The following is a 17564-nucleotide window of genomic DNA, read 5'->3' as shown; positions in this document are numbered from 1 at the left end:
AGATGTCAGGCTGAACAACAAACAACACATACAAAAACCTTTCTTCCTTCTTTCTCTCCTTCTCCGCCTCCTCTTTCCTCTCCTTCTCCCCTTCCTTCTCCTTTTCCTTCTTTTAGCTATGGAGTTCTCTAGTACAGAAGCTGTTGGTTTGATAGTCAGTTTATATATGTTCATTTCAATATCTGTTGGTTAGAGATGTATTTTTTTTAAGACTTTATTTATTCACGAGAGATGTAGAGAGAGAGGCAGAGACACAGGCAGAGGGAGAAGCATGGAGCCTGTTGTGGGACTCAAACCCAGGAACCTGGGATCACGACCTGAGCCAAAGGCAGACAGACGCTCAACCACCGAGCCACCCAGGTGCCCCTAGAGATGTATCTTGAATGCATTAGATGGTAAAAATGCTCTGGCCAAATTTACAACATGAGCCCACCCAATTAGTTTTGGTTCCTTTGTCTTAAGATCTGCACGTTAAAGAGGTAAGCATAGGTGAAGCAAACTAATAAATTCTTTCTAGACAGTCCAAGTGAAGGGATATTTCTATCTCCTCACGTCCACATGATGATGAGCACAATTTTTTTGAGTCCACTATGCTTTCTGTCTTCCTTATCTGCCTGCCCATCCTTTGCTAATTCACAGCAAACACCATAACGAGAGGGGTGGGGGACCTAAGCTCCTTGTTAAAAAAAGTAAAAAAAAAAAAAAAAGACCTTTCATAATCAAATTGTGAAGGTGTCATTTGTATTCTTTATTTTGTGTCTGCATATGTTATAAACAGAACAATGTAATAAATTATCCACATATGGAGGAAATGTAACCACTGGTACATATAACAATTGAGTATAATAAAAGAAATCATAGTTTGATACAATGAATTCTACAAGTTCTACATTTTACAAAAATACGATTAGGACCAGACATATAATGGAACAAAGGAAATTAAGATACATTAGACAGGAGACTGATGCAATCAATAAATATCAAAATACCTATCCTATAATCCCCTTCTGTGGCCTTTCTCCATGTTTTATGTTTTCTTTCTTTCCTTAGGACCATGTGCTACCCTCTTCTCCCTCCTGCCCCCCCCCCCCCCCCCCGTCTGGTCTCTTTCCTCCACATTCCTCAAAGGATTCAATCACTATTTATGTATGACGAAGCAGTGATGATTTCCCCTCTAAATAACTCTTCCTCCCCATATTACGAGGTAGCAAGAGGCTGCAAAGATTTTGCTCTATAGGCTTGTGGGTCTACGATAAAATGTTTGGAGTGGTTAATAAGAAAATCAAGTTAGGTGACCAAAGGGAATTTGTCTGAACTGTTCAGGAGAAATAGTTGGTCATGTATTTATTGTACTATGGTAAATTGAAAAAATACATAATGTCAATTCTTCTCATACTAACTAGCACAGGTGTAAAATCTCCTGCTAGAAGCGAGTGACCTGCTTCTTCATTACAATGTTAGCTGCTAACTACCAGATCATATACCAACCAAGCCCTTTGCCTCTTTAAGGTTCCTACAGATTCATCTTTTTATCTACCACTGCCACAATCGAAAAAGGAAAAGGATTCCCAGGTGGCTCATCTTTTTATCTACCACTGCCACAATCGAAAAAGGAAAAGGATTCCCAGGTAGTACCTGCCTTCAGCCCAGGGCGTGATCCTGGAGTCCTAGGATCGAGTCCCACACTGGGCTCCCTGCATGGAGCCTGCTTCTCTCTCTCTCTCTCTCTCTCTCTCTCTCATGAATAAATAAATAAAAATCTTAAAAAAAAATCTGTTCTTCATATACAGAGACGAGCATACTGAGACACTCATCTGTGCAAGTACTGATTCCTCCTGTGGCTATCTACTTTCCTTTGGGAGCTTAGGTGAGCAGGATTTGTATCCACACAAGTTAACTGGCCTATATAGATTTAACACTGCATACTCCTTCCTTCATGGATTATATATATATTTTTTTTCTTTTTTTTAAACAAGGGAATAATTTGATCAAATTAGATAGAGTAGATGGTACTGAGAAGAACATAAAACACAATGTATAAGTCGGGTTTGGTTTTCTCTAATTATTTAATCTTCAAATGGCTGTCTGAAGTACTATGACTCTATAGGAATATGATCAAAGGCTTTATGAAAGGGAGGCATAATTTGGCTTATTTCCTTCCAAATTTTTGAGTCTCCAAGACCAAAAGATCGGGAGTTTTCTCCTAGATGCTTCAAAAATGTATGGTTGTAAAAAAAAAAAAAAAAAAAAAAAAGTTTGGTTTATACTTACTTCTGAGAAGAACATTAAACTACTTATGGTACTATATTAAAATTTAATGAAACTAACAGATTCAAATAGTTCTTTCTAAATTACAAATATATTATATATAACACATATATACATGTATGTGTATAAACATCACTGAATTTTCTTATGTATGTATTATTTTTTTCATTCGAATAGATAATCAGAAGTTGAAATTATCTATTTCATCCTTTACATGTGATAATACAATCTAGAATGACCTCTGGAATGATTACTTAAGAAGAAAATTCCAGGCATCTACTTTTTACATGAGAATTTTGTTTGTCATCTTAGATAGAGGCAGTGAGAGCGAACAAACATAATTTAAGCATACCTTTTTTTTTTTTTAAACAGCAATGTCATTTTCCAGTTCCCCTGAGGAACACATTTTCTGTGCTCTCCCTAAGTACATTTAGCATTAGATCCTATTTCACTTACTTTTACTGTTACTGTTATTGCACTTTTCCTGTGTATAGAATTATGGTACTTGAGCTTTTCTACTCTGTGTATATGAAACAATCACTCAAAATTTTCAGGGTCTAAGATAGATAGATAATACATACATACATACATACTTTTATTATTATTATTATTTATTTATTTTACTTACTAACCAAAAGCAGAAAGTAGAGAATTTCTTTTCCTCCCAGTATTCCACTGCCATTTGCTGGCCTGGAGACCAGTCAGGGAGAGGCAGTGATCATTTCAACCCATCTGAAACTCTTCTGATGGTGTCACACCTTGAAGCCTTCTCTAGTGATAGAGAATGTACCAAGACGCATCTGTACTGCCAAACTCAGTTTGGCCCCTCTCATAAACGCTGAAATGTTTAGCCTTCCATATTGAAGGTAAATAGAAGTTTTCTGAATATTATTCAGGTTAAGAATCAAATTCTTGATTAAACTTAAGATTGTACAAAGAAAGGATGCAATATTGCTTAATTTTCCCAAGCTATTTATTTCAATGGGCCAAAGTAAAACAATAAGTGAATGATCTCTAACCATTTATACAATGTTAGGGTCAAAACTGACCTAGTCTGCTAGTCTGACTGTTCCAAACACTCTAAACTAAAGATTAAGTCCATAATATTCACTGGACTGGAGAGAAAAATCAAATATTCTCATCTACAACATGGGAATCCTTTACACTATAGAAAACCTCATTATTTTTTATTATGCTGCCATTATATACAATAAATTATATGTAACTTGGATAGTAGCCCCTTGGTCATTTTAGCCAGAAATAAAAGTTTATGGTAAAGGATGTTCAAATTTTGGTTTTCATCAGGAGACCCCTAGTGTTTCAATGCAATATATCAGATGTAGAAAAGCAATATTCTGTTTAAGTATATAAATAAAAGGAGACAATTTTGTAGCAACATGGAATTTTAAAATATTAAACAAAAAAGTAAAGAAGAATGTATCTTTCAAATTATTTATTACATTTTAGGATACATTTTGTCCCATTTGACATATTTTGGAAGACAGGAATAAGTAGAGATACAAAAAGATATGGCAACAAAAATGTAAAGAATATACTATGAAAATATGAATGACACAAATGATAAATAAATGAAAAATAATATTAATATAGAGCAAAGTAAAATAATACATAAACTGTTGGGGTTATAGCAAGAGCTGCTAAGAGAGAAGAATAATTATAATAATGTAATGGTAGCAAGGTACAAGTGTCATAGGAAAGAGGAATTATATGTTGTGTTGATTTTTTTTATTTTTTATTTTTTTTAAATATTTTATTTATTTATTCATAAGAGACAGAGAGAGAGAGAGAGAGAGAGAGAGAGAGGCAGGCAGAGACATAGGCAGAGGGAGAAGCAGGTTCCATGCAGGGAGCCTGATGTGGGACTCGATCCGGAGACCATGGGATCATGCTCTGAGCCAAAGGCAGATGCTCAAACACTGAGCCACCCAGGTGTCCCATATATGTTGTGTTTAAAAGTTACTCTTATATAATCAGCACTGGGCCATTATCTTAGCCTTGCTGAGTCCTCAGCCATGTGATTCTGGGCACAGAAATTTAGTTTTCCTCAATTTAAAGAAGATACAATATTTACCTCATCCAATGTTCTGTGGATGAAATGATAGAGAAAATATTTAACATCGTGCTGAGAATATTCTAAGAGATAAATTAAAGATATTATCTTGATTTCAAACAAAATCAAATTTAAAACGAGTCAATACAGGGACTTCAGCAGCAGAAGTGACAGCCACTAGGGAGAAAAGTGGCCTAGAGGTCGAGGTGGGAGTTTCTAATCAGGTTGGAAGAGTATAGCATCAATGTACAGTGTAGGTATAGAGAGGAAAAAGGACAATCTGCCTTCAGGAATTTCACAAAGGCATATTTGGCTGGTTCTATAGCTCACTTGTGGGAAAAATTAGGGGTTGCTTGCTAGTTATATGGGAGTCATATTCCACAGGGCTGAGAAAGCCAAAGTAAGTTATTTATACAGGAGTCTCAGCCGTGGGGTGCAAAAGCTTGGGCAAGTTTGTAAAGTGATCTAACGGGTTACGTGAAATACATTTTAAGATATTTATTATATTTTTAATCCAAAATTACATGTTCCTAATATTTAATAAATGGATTGATGCTAATATTCTTTTACTTCTTCTGTGAGTTGGTCACTTGTTCTGTGAGGAAGCCCGAGAGAAAACTGTGAGTTACACTCTAAGGAGAAGGTATAGTGAGGTAGTCACTTTATTTGCCCACCTTTATACTGAGGCTTCTTATTCAGTTAGGCAGCTCTCTGGTTTTTATTACCTACTAGTAATTACACCAGTTTTCCTACAACAGGTAAGTGGTAGATGAAAGATTCTTACAAAACAAAAATCACATCATAAATATAATAAGAAATACACAAACACATGACAAACACATTACTAAAGAAGCGGACACTCCTCATATCATTACAAGCTTTTCATCACCAATATTACAAGATAAAGGCAATGATGACCAAGTTGAATCGGATCAGACACAGGTAGCCAAAAATGTCTGCCATTATCAAGGAACCATATTTGACATCTGTATTGACATTAGCTTTGATGCTAATAGTAAAACCTTGCCTGAACACAACATGCTTTGGCACCATAGCAAGTGACATTATGACATCATCACAAACTTCCAAAATTTTCTGCATATAAATATTCCAGTACTTTACCAACTTTCAATAAATTGAATAATAAACAACTGGGAATCTTCTTTTGATCTTTTAATTTAATACTAAAAGACCAAAAAAGGCACACATCATTTGGAAAAATTTGATTCATCCACCATGGAAAAATGGATGAAGTAATATGTATGAAATGATATAGTGACAAGTCAAACTGTATTTCTTTGTCAGCAAATTTTGTTGGAAAGAATAAATAAAAACGGAAGATTTGGGAGAAGTTATCAGACCAAAGTGAGAGGCAAAAGTGTTAGTAATAACAGAATCAAAGTGTAGATATTTCTAATATGTTTAGCTTAAAATAGTACTTCTGTTTTAGTAATACTTAAAGTACTGCTGTAAGCTACTAAGGAAAAATGTACCAATGAATGGAGTAAGACTCAATATAGAATGATTTGTTTAAGATATATATATATACACCATATATACGGCTATATATATATATATATATATATATTCGTCTTAATGAAAAAAATGTATATTAGCCATTGAAGAGTGGCTTTTTTTGGTTGGAATTATTCTTTTTAAAAGGGTAATTTTACAGAGAGACCAGTACATGTGAAATTCATTTACTGCATCTGTGACAAGTACGCCAGAATTGGACTCAGGATTTTACAGATGTGATATATTTTGAATTCGGTTGAGACCTTTACATTTTGAAGAATATCTTTAATGTTTTGTATTGAGATAGATAATAACTGAATTTATTTTAACCACAGAAATTTACTGATTATGTAATGGGAAATAAATTTTAAAACTTCTAGAATATGAAGATTTGATTCTTTTTTGACAGAAGCAGAAGAATGCCAAAATTGTTTAAATTTTTGGTCATGACAAGTGGTTATCACTAACCAGATAGTATAAAGTAAATGGGATGATGGGTGGAAAAAGTAGATGGGAGAAAGTAAACCCGGGTTATCAGCAATATGCTTATGATTTAGCAAAAAATGAACACTAGCTGTTCTTTTAGAGAATTATGATGTGAAAACAGCCCTCTGAATACAGATATTTGGAAATTTTATGTGATTAGGCTATATAAAATGGCATATGTCATTTTTAAAAGCTGTCATCTCTGTTTCTTTAACAAATTTTAAAGAGAATATTTTAATCTGTTTCTAAGCCCTCCAGATGAAGAACTCCAGTGGGTTTTAAAGCAATTTGTTTGTATGACATTACACATATGTATTTAAATACCACATTTTCTGACAGCAAGAACAGATTACTGGTATCAAGGAAGATAGATATTTATTTGTGGAATCTCCACAATTAACAAAATTTATCTTCAATTTCAAACTTAGAGAATGAGTAGCAAGAGCTGGCAAGTACAAACTCTGATCCATTCCTTCTAATTCTGATATATCCTTGTGGGTTATCTTTCTTGTTATGGATAGTCATTAAAACTAGACATCAAAATACCAAAATAAGCTTAACTTAGAAGCAGAATTTCAGATAACTCTATCATAAAATTTCAGACCAAGATTTTTAAAATATTGACACACAATGAATGCTCTCTCTAAAATACTATTAGTAATCATATTTTAATGTGATTAAATATATCTATTAAATAAAATAAAAACAATAGTTTTAACTTATTTCACTGACTTATGTTTTTTTAAATGTTTTATATTGTTAATAATATGTTAGTAAATCAATACATTAATTAAGAAGTAATTATATACATACTGTGGTCATAAAATAAAAGAAAAAGTAGTGATTAAAGACATGATAAAAAGAAAGTGATAAAGGTGTAAAATAAAATTAAAAGTACATTAACAATATTTAGATTCTTGTTAAGATTCTTCAATAAGCAACGGAGACCATTAGCAATATCTGAGTGACAGAGTTAAATTATGTGAACTTTTGAAAATAATTCCCTTACCTATTGGAAACAAACTGAGGGTCGCTGGAGGGGAGGCGGGTAGGTGAATGAGGTAAGTGAGTGATGGGCATCATTAAGGAGGGCACGTGATGTGATGAGCACTGGGTGTTCTATGCAACTGATGAATTGTTGAACCCTATGTCTGAAACTAATAATGTATTATATGTTGGCTAATTGAATTTAAGTAAATTTTAAAAAGGAATACTCTTTTATAATAAAAATGTTATTTTTATTAAAAATTGAAAAAAATATGTTCTTGAATATATTTGGTCATTGAATACGTAAAACTGTCACACACAAGCAAAAAAAAAAAAAAAATCTGATAGCCACATATATGGGAGAAGGGAGACAGAGCAGGCACAGTGACCAGTAATTAAATTATTCAAATTATGAGTGAAAGGTCATAAAGGCCATAATTAGGAGGAGTCCTCAGGAATAGGAGTCAACAGACAGGAGTGAAATAAACTGGATGCGGAGGGCAAAGGGCAGGCTGGTGAGAAGAAATCAGATTGCTCAGAGTGGTAGTGACTGGGAGACTAGAGACAGATGAATGATAGTGCCATTACCAGAAACAGAAAGTCAGAAGCAGAAACTGCTTCTATAGAGAGTAGGTAAGATTCAGACATAATGAGTTCCAGTTTATGGTGAGGCTTTGAAGCGGAGCACACACTGCATATTTGAGAACACAGATCTGATACTCAAAAGAGGGCCAGAAGGTGCACTGGTAGATTTACGAATTGCTCATGTGGTTCCCCTAAGAAGACAACAAAACTCAAAACAAAAACAAAAACTGTAGCAAAACACAAAGGACACTTCATCATAAATTAGGAAAGAAAGCAATACAGGGAGTCCAAGGAGAACACATACAGCATGATCAGAAAGAGAGAAAGAGAACAGAAAGGGAAGGGTCATGAAAGCCCAGGGCTGTTTCACAGAGAACCGGAGAACCAGGAAAAGGCATCAGGACTGCAAAATAGTTAAGAGAAGCAATGGGGGTGGGGGTGGGGGGGTGGTGGTACTAGATCCAGTCATTAGATAGACGAATATACAGGAATCTGCTCTGACTCTGATCTATGCATTTATACAATGAAGTAAAACCAGGATTAATTTAATGAGTGATACATCAAAGATGCGTTAGTAACCATGTTGTTAAAAGTGTAAACAACAACAACAACAAAAGAAAAAACAACTAAATCAGAGTCAGGATGGGCTACATATTCTAATTAGAGTTCTAATATTAAAATGTAATATTATTAAATCATTTCTTTTTCCTTCAAGTCATTGCTGTTATCTGGGAATTAAAATTATTCAACCAGATATTATGTAAGATCTCGTGTAGCTCTAAAACAATCAGAGTTCTTCTAAAAATGACATTATTCCATATGCAGATAGAGGTTAAGATGGATACTCTCAAAAGTTGCCACTAAAGAAAGAGAACACATATTATTCCAGATTATGTCTGAATTATAAATAATCTTCAGTATTAAAAACAGTAAACAAACCCCAAATAAAGTATAGTATATTAAAATCATGTTAAACACTAAAATTAACTTTTGTAAAAATGACTTTTGTCCTGAATTTTAGACACACCTTTTTTTTTTTTTTTTTGCAGTCACACTTATTTAATTATTTCATGGCTTATGACACCTTAAATGGCTTTCAAGTGAAAAGAAACTTGACTTGCTTAACCAAGTGTCTAGGTGAACAGAAACTTAAATAAAGACACATATTATCTTATATTAAAGGTGGATACTGATTTTATGTTCATAGCAGAGACCAGAAGAAACTTAAAATTATAAGTTCTTCTTATTGCCCTACAGAATTCCGATAAATTATCAGAGACACATAAAAACCGGGAAAATAAATTTGATATCTCTGCTTTATTTAAGTTAGATTCAGCTGTCCAAAAGCCAAAGCTGTTCATTTCAGCAAGCGTCACATTTGTCTGAAAGTGCCTTTAATCGAAGGCTTTCCCTTACATAATCACCATGAAGCACCCTGTGTCCTTAGGTAAAAATTAGCCAATTTCATTATACTTAAGACTGTGCAAAGAGAAGGAAACCGTGACTTACTGTTTTTTCTCTCCCACGTTCCACCTGATGTGGCTTCGCCGTGCGTGCTGCCTGGGGCTGTTCTTTTACTTTTTGAGTCACCTCATCATCTTCCTTGGGTGAACCTGGGGGTGAACCAGGGAGTTTATCTTCCATCTCGGTCTGGGTCTGGGGTTGCTCCTCCTCTACCACCTGTGGAGCCACTCTGCCCACAGGCTTTCCTTCAGCAGTTGGTACTTGAGTTTTAACTAAGTCTTGTTTCTGTTCCTCCTCTAGAGCTAATGGTTTTGTTGCTGGGGGTAACTTTTTGTCTTCGGAGGCTGGCTTTTTTTCTTCAAGAGGTGGTTTTTTTTCTTCTGGGAGTGGCTTTTTGTCTTCAGGGGGTGGTTTTTTTTCTTGAGGGGCTGAAGTTTTGTCTTTCTCTAGTTTACCCTCTTGTTTCTGATCTATGGTTGCCTTTGGGACAATCTTTTCAACTGACAGTATTTCTTGCACTTTTTCTGGAATGATTTGCTCAGCTTCCATTTTGACTTCTTGTTCCTTCTTTTTCATTTTTACTTGGGTAGGCATTGCTGTTTTGGGAGATGGTTGTTCTGGAGGGACAGGCATAGGAGTGGCTTTTGGTCCTGAGGGTGTAAGTGGCATCTTGCCCATGTCGCCAAGCTGTCCTGATAGTGCTCTCTGGGTTTGGCAATTTAAACAAAGCCATTCTTGAATCTGCAAATAAAATAGCAATGAACGGATTAACTATATCATAATGCATCTGTTTTGGTCCACATAATAAGGTTAACATCTGGTGATTTCTAGTTGCTTTTTCTGTGTAGGCAGAAGGTAGGTCACTGTTTCCCAAATCAATGAAATTGTGACTTCTGAGGAAGACTGCAAAAGGACTTATGTATAATCTAAACTTACGAGGAATCCCTAAAGATTGGCAATTCACTCTCCTCACCACAAGGAATTAGAAAAAAAAAAACAACATTAAAGATGGAGCTGGGAGCGGAGGTCAGGGGGTGGAGACAGAGCCAGGGGAATAGTCACTCTTTTTTTGGTGAAAAATCTGCATTTGTTCCAAATGGAATATTTTTTAGCTTGGTGGCTTCAAAATTGGTATTTCATATATTTACATAAAATTATTAAATTTTATGGTCATTTTTTTAAAGATTTTTTTAAATTTATTCATGAGAGAGAGAGAGAGAGAGAGAGAGAGAGAGGCAGAGACACAGGAGGAGGGAGAAGCAGGCTCCATGCCGGGAGCCCGATTGGGATGCGATCCCGGGACTCCAGGATCATGCCCTGGGCCAAAGGCAAGCGCTAAACCACTGAGCCACCCAGGGATCCTCTATGGTCATGTTCTTTTAACTGCAATTAACCAAAAGTTCTGTTAGGATTCAGGGTATAATCTCCTATCTCTTGATGTGGGTCAAATGTAGCTCTATCTACTAGAGTAGAACTTTACAATGTACATGAAAAGTTTTCAAGAATCATTTGTGCCTAATCCTCTATCTGCTTTAGGACTGAAAGATAATTTAATTCTTAATACCCATTCACATTTCTTCTGCAATTGAGCAAGATGGAATCATGGGATCAAATTGTTTGGTATCTCCCCCCAGAGTTTCTTGAATTGCTGACTAAAACAGCTCCTGATACTTCTGGTCCTTGGTGTAATCCATGGGCCACCTGTACCAATGGACTGAGGTGGTCATCAAACATGCAAATTCCTAGGTACTCCTAGCACTGTTTTAGTAGGATCCTGGGGAAGGAGAAGGAGTTCATAAACTGGCTAATTCTTGGTTGATTCTTTTGCAAGCTAAATTCTGAAAACTACTCTCACGTACAAATGATGGCATGGGAGACTGATTATATTAGACTGATAAGATTGCAGGATTCTTCCCTTACTGAGACATGTTTGCTTTTTCTTACCTTATAACTATTTTAATGTAAGACTAAAGGCTATATGTGAAACTTTTAATTGTTAAATTTAACAAATACCTACTCTGTAAAGCCCACAGTTGGAAGGGCATACAAAGAGGATTCACGTGGTACACTGTTTTCTGAGTTCAGTTTCAAGCTCTCTAGTTACAGGACTTAAGATCACTTACTCTTCTAGAATATTATTAAGGATCTAAGTTTCATTTCTTCAGCTTCTAATTTTTTCAAATATAAAAAAATGTTGCTGACTAGTAATGACTGTTTTGCAATCTGTAAGCCATTATAATTCTTATATATTTATCTGAAGAGTAAAGACAAAAGTCCATAATTTAAGTTTCGTAAAATGCTCTCTATAAAACATCAGTATGCATCATGAGTTCATTTGCTTTTTTGTGTGTATGACCAACCAATACTAATTTTCTTATTAATTTCAGGTCTAAACAATTCTAAAGTGTGTTGTAGCTCCTTCATGTAAGAACTGGATATAAAAGTCTCAGGAGGGGCACCTGGGCGGTCATGATCCTGGCGCCCAGGGAGTGAGCCCAGAGTTGGGGCTCCCTGCTCAGCAGGGGAGCCTGTTTTCCCTCTCTCTCTCTCTTCCCCTCCCCCTACTCATGCCTTTTCTCTCTCTCTCTCTCTCTCTCAAATAAATAAACAAAATATTTATTTATTTTTTTTAAAGATTTCATTTATTCATGAGAGACACAGAGAGAGAGGCAGAGACACAGGCAGAGGGAGAAGCAGGCCCCATGCAGAGAGCCCGATGTGGGATTCAATCCCGGGTCTCCAGATCAAGCTGAAGGAGGCGGAGGCGCTAAACCGCTGAGCCACCTGGGCTGCCCAAACCAAATCTTAAAAAAATAAGGGAGGGGGGGGTGGTCTTAGGAAAGAAACTGATTTGACCCCTTATGTCAAATACGTAAAGCTCATTCCAGCCCTTGTGCTGGATAGTCCCTGGAGGAGGCACTTCCATTATGCCTACAGAAAATCAATTTTTATCTGTGCTGTGGTTTTAAAAACCATTACTCAGCTGAGCCACATCTGAAGATATTTTCATTCAGAACCTGATTTTTTTTAAAAAACAAAAGCTGACACAAATAGCTGCATCATTGCTGTTTTGTCACATGGATTCTAAAAACCCAGTGCAGGTGTGTGTTAAGCATTCCTGTCAGGCCACGTCCTAATGTAAGTAAGTTAGGAAGTTTTTAATATACCAGGAATAAACATATCATTACATTGCAAATCTTTATCAATAGTGTGATCCTTTGAGTTTTTGAAACAAATTATGCTCACAAAGTTATCTCTTGCTACATATAGTATACAATGGTACACAACTCTTTTTTTTTTTCCACAACTCTTGTTAAAATGAAGATGTTTTAAGGCAAATCGAACTCCAATAAAAAAAATATACAAAAAAAAAAAGAAAATGTTTTGAGAAAATAAACAAAGTGACTATTTCAAGGTACTATACTTATTATTTTCATGGATTTGAAATTTAGGTAAGGGGATAAAAGGTATAATCTATTTAATCCATAGTGTCACATAAAGCACTTCATTTTCCCAGTTTAAAATAATGTTTGATAAACCTACAAGCAGTGATAACCCACACTACTATGGTCTGCACAGAAAGGGAAGGCAATAATGTCAGTCTAAAAGAAAAAGGATCTTACCCCCAGAGCCTCACTGGCTAGATCAAACTTCTGTTTTGCTAAAGTTTCCATTCATATGTGGTTAAACCTGATTATTTTTATACTTGGTCTCTCAGTTGCATGCCTGATTTGCATCTGAAATAAGATTATTAAGACAAGCCTAATTCTTTTGACTTTACGCTTTGACTAGTTGTCACCAAAATTGATTTGGAAACTCACTTTACTAACATGTCAAATAACGATGACAGCATAATTCACTTATGTATCTACTCTGTATATAGTTATTCTGTTTATACCTATGGGGTACATATACCACTGGGCAAGTATATATGTAAGGCTTATTCCATCAGGGATCTGACATTCAAGTAAAAGGAATAAGATACAGGTTAAAATATGCAGTAGAAAGATATACGTGTGCAAGGAAAATGGAAAGGATGTAACTGTTTTAACCATATTGTCTGATGAATTTATTTAGAACCTAAGGAATTTAATATTTTAGAAATCACACAAAAAAACCTTTTTTCACCAATTAGAAATGCTGAATTGGAAGTCTCATATGTGTGTCTCTTCTTTCTGCAGCTCTAGAACCAAAATTTGAATGCCAATACATTCAATAAGCAGAGGAAGTTATAACATCAATATGGAAGTAAAAAGAGGAGGAACATACAGTAACACCAAAATTTTTCTATTTCTTTAAATATGTGAATTTAGGGATCCCTGGGTGGCGCAGCGGTTTGGCGCCTGCCTTTGGCCCAGGGCGCGATCCTGGAGACCCAGGATCGAATCCCACATCGGGCTCCCGGTGCATGGAGCCTGCTTCTCACTCTGCCTATGTCTCTGCCTCTCTCTCTCTCTCTGATGACTATCATAAATAAATAAAAATTAAAAATAAAAATAAAAATAAATATGTGAATTTAAATTTTATTAAGATAGTGGGTAAGAAAAGGCAGAGGCTAGGGTAAAACTCAAAAGTAGAAATGAGAAATGCAAAACTGATCCAATTTTAACAGTGAGTAAAAAGTAAAAATGAATTTTCAAGAGAGTTCATTTTGGACAATAGAGATTATCATCATTATATCATCATTAAATACAAACACAATTACTAGAAAAATTGGCTTCACAAGGGGCAATTTAGGAAATACTCTACAACCACATAAGATGTAAAAATCTGTAGTTCACAATTTTTTTGCATTCTTTAACAAAAATAATCCCAAGTATTTCTGTATCACTGTATTCAGGGATTTCATTAAGAAGTATTACATTTCAAAGTCCAAAAAAATATTATGTCCCCTCTTAAGCTCCTTAACAGCCACACCATTAAATACTCATAATGCTTCTAGTTCAATAGCAATCTATGAAAATACGAGAAAACACACTGAAAAATACAAACACTTATGGTTTTGTTTTGTTTTTTTAACATACAGGTCATCATTATGGATGCTTTCAGACTATTTCCATTGGTTTCACTATGTTTTTAAAATATGTTTTATTTTCAGTATTCTATAAATATCCCAATCATGTAAAACATAATGAAAGTTTTTTACCTATGTTATTATCAAACGTATCAAACAAATTCAGAAGACTCTATGAGACCAATTGCCTTTTTGGGCTTCAACATTAATAACCAGGGACATCAAAGTCATCCCCAAGTAGGGAAAATCTGATAAACAAAGAGTGTATATAAAAAATAACTCCATGTTGATCACAACACACTAGAATGTATTCAATTGTCAGTTGGTACATGTTAATAGGATATGTTTATTTTAACATCAAATCATCAGGGCTTGTTCAAAGCAATGCTCCACAAATCCATTAATCTTAAGAGGAAAGTAGGAAATGAAGGCAATAAAAACCCAGAAGAGGGATGCTGCTGTGCTACTCAGCATTTTTCCATCAGTAAGCAATTTGCTTTATGTAACATTTCAGTTGTAACTATAGCAACAATACCATTAAGGAAAATCTCAGAACTTCAGGCCTGCCTACTTATTTTTCTGAGTGTCATTTCAGAAGCATGCTAATAAGACCTGCAGCAGGTTCAAAGTTGGCCGTTAGACTTAAAATGGTAGAGAAATGATGGCTTGCGAAACCTGCATGAGCATTCATATCTGTGTCTGAGAAATCTTCACCACATGTTGGCATGAATTTTCATTAAAAGACCAACCAGCCTAATTTGGAAGCTCACAGTCTCCATCAGTAAGAATATGTAAGCAGAGATGACATGCCCCCTACTCAAAATTCTGTAAAGGAAAACCAAGCAATCAAAGGAATTGATGCTTGAATATGTTGGAGTTTCCAGCCTACTATTAGGTTTCTGAGTCGACAGTAAAAATTTTACAGAGGTTCCTGTTTGTCTATTTATCTTCTTATCACTCAAGGTGTTATTTTTTGAGCAAAAAATAATTACACTGATAATCTGTTTAGAAATCACTATTTACACATTGACAAACCCCCAAGTTGGGGAGCAAGTTATTACTGCAACTTGTCACTAGTATTAGTCTCACCAAAGTCTCAGATTAAGGTGTTCTGTTTACCTAAGGTCCATATACTCTTCTTTTTTTTTTTTAAGAGATACTCTAGGGATGCCTAGGTGGCTCAGTGGTTGAGCATCTGTCTTCAGCTCAGATCATGATCTCGGGGTCCTGGGATCAAGTCCCATATCAGGCTCACCACAGGGAGCCTACTTCTCCCTCTGCCTATGTCTCTGCCTCTTTCTCTGTGTTTCTCATGAATAAATGAATATATATATATATATATTTTTTTTTTTTTAAAGAGATGCTCTAAAGATTTTATTTGAGAGAGAAAGAGAGATAGTGAAATAGAGCACAAGAGTGGGGTGGGGGTAGTGGCAAAGGAAGAGAAGGCTGATGCAATGCGGGGATCTGCGTGGCTCGATCCCAGGACCCTGGGATCAGGACCTGAGCTGAAGGCAGACACTCAACTGACAGAGCCACGGTGCCCTGGGCCCAAAGTTCTATAATTCAAGTGGACATTCTGAAAATCAGATTTTTTTGTTTAAATTTCTAAATTAATTTCCTTTTGTTATCTGTAAAAGGGAAAAAGATTGAACTCGCAGTTGGTGCAGTCTTTTTTGCAGATTATACAAGCAGTTGCTAGACTACAAAATCAGGATATTAGAAATCTGTGATCATTCATGAGGCTGCACTTTACAAGTACATGCAGTGATGTATTTGTGGTATTTCTATTCTTATTCTGTCCCTCCTAAAAATGAATGAGATGTGCATCAGCTACTCTTCTTATTACACTGTTTTTTACTAGAGTGTATAGCTTCCTTAGTATTTTTGTTCCCTTTACAATCAATGAAACAAGAAAAACCTGTATCCAAAATGTATAAATGGATGATTGGGGCTATTCCTCATTTATCTTCTATGTAGATACAAGAATCCTATCAGGATATATTAGAACATAAATACACACATGAAAACTAAGACAAAACAAATGGGCTATTTAAATATTAATTTCCAATGTAATTGCTGAACATTAAGGGTAGGAATCAATAATGAAACCTAACAAAATACCGGATGCTGTTAGGAACTTGTACTGCAATTGCTCTGCCTGAGTTGAAACTGATCCATGGTCATGTCTCTACTCATCTCTTCTCCTTCTCCCCTTCTTCTTTCTCCTTCTCCTTCTCCTTCTCCTTCTCCTTTTCCTCCTCCTCCTCCTCCTTCTTCTTCTTTTTAAGATTTTACTTATTTATTCATGAGAGAGAGAGAGAGAGAGAGGGGCAGAGACACAGGCAGAGGGAGGAACAGGCTCCATGCAGGGAGCTTGACGTGGGACTCTATCCCAGGTCTCCAGGATCACGTCCTGGGCCCAAAGTAGGCGCTAAACCGTTCAGCCACCCAGGGATCTCCTCATCTCTTCTTTTATGTGGATGCTTATTTCTCTAAGACCCCACACCCTCACACCCACACAAAGTCTCTGTTTCACTGATTTGAAGTGCTTAGTATAAGTTTATATATAATGTAAACCATATTAAAAGATATCTCCATAAATAGCAATATGCCAACTAAAGTCATGTATATTATGCCAGGGATTAAAACTATATTTAGATTATAACTGCATACTTTCAGTTGACATTCTTTTTCTGTCCATTTTTCTTTGACTAAACCAGGATCATTTTTTTAGTCACTTTCGCATCATAATTCATATGTATTTTTCTAAAGTAGGAAAGTGATCTCTGAGGGTTCGATGTTTTAAATACCCTTAAATAAGTAATATATAAATACACACATGCATTAATTAAAATACCTCTTAATTATTCCTTTAACACATTTTTGACAGAACTTGAAGAAAATCACAGGCTTAGTTTCCTTTTGGAAAGACATACATATATTTATGCAAATATGTATATTTATTTCTATGTAAGAACTACTTAGGGCTCATTTCCTATAATGTCTTCCTTCCTTGTTTCCTTCCTTCCTAACCATCCCCCACCTTCTTTCTTTGTATAGAGGTCAGCAAGAAGAGTGAGCTCACTAAGACTATTCTTTGATTAAGAAATCTGTCTGACTTGGGTTCAGTCACAGACATTAGGGTAAATGATCTCCCACCAGTGTGTATAA

At 35.5% G+C, this 17564-nt stretch overlaps 1 protein-coding gene across 9 annotated transcripts in view; it reads right to left on the bottom strand.

Moving 5' to 3' along the window:
- The window catches only part of PCLO (piccolo presynaptic cytomatrix protein), a 383872-nt gene that overhangs the window by 193090 nt on the left and 173218 nt on the right, over positions 1-17564 (bottom strand). For all 9 annotated transcript variants that reach the window (XR_012001830.1, XM_072759800.1, XM_072759802.1 and 6 more), the window contains exon 4: positions 9422-10117. Coding sequence is in view for 8 of the 9 variants with exons in the window: in XM_072759800.1 (XP_072615901.1) it covers positions 9422-10117 (696 nt within the window). In the remaining variant the exon portion in view is untranslated. The remainder of the gene's footprint in view (positions 1-9421; positions 10118-17564) is intronic.

The sequence above is a fragment of the Vulpes vulpes genome, chromosome 5 (assembly GCF_048418805.1).
Source record: "Vulpes vulpes isolate BD-2025 chromosome 5, VulVul3, whole genome shotgun sequence".
Lineage (NCBI taxonomy): Eukaryota > Metazoa > Chordata > Mammalia > Carnivora > Canidae > Vulpes > Vulpes vulpes.
Note: the sequence above shows the minus strand (reverse complement) of the source record. Positions and strands in the feature narration are given on the sequence as shown.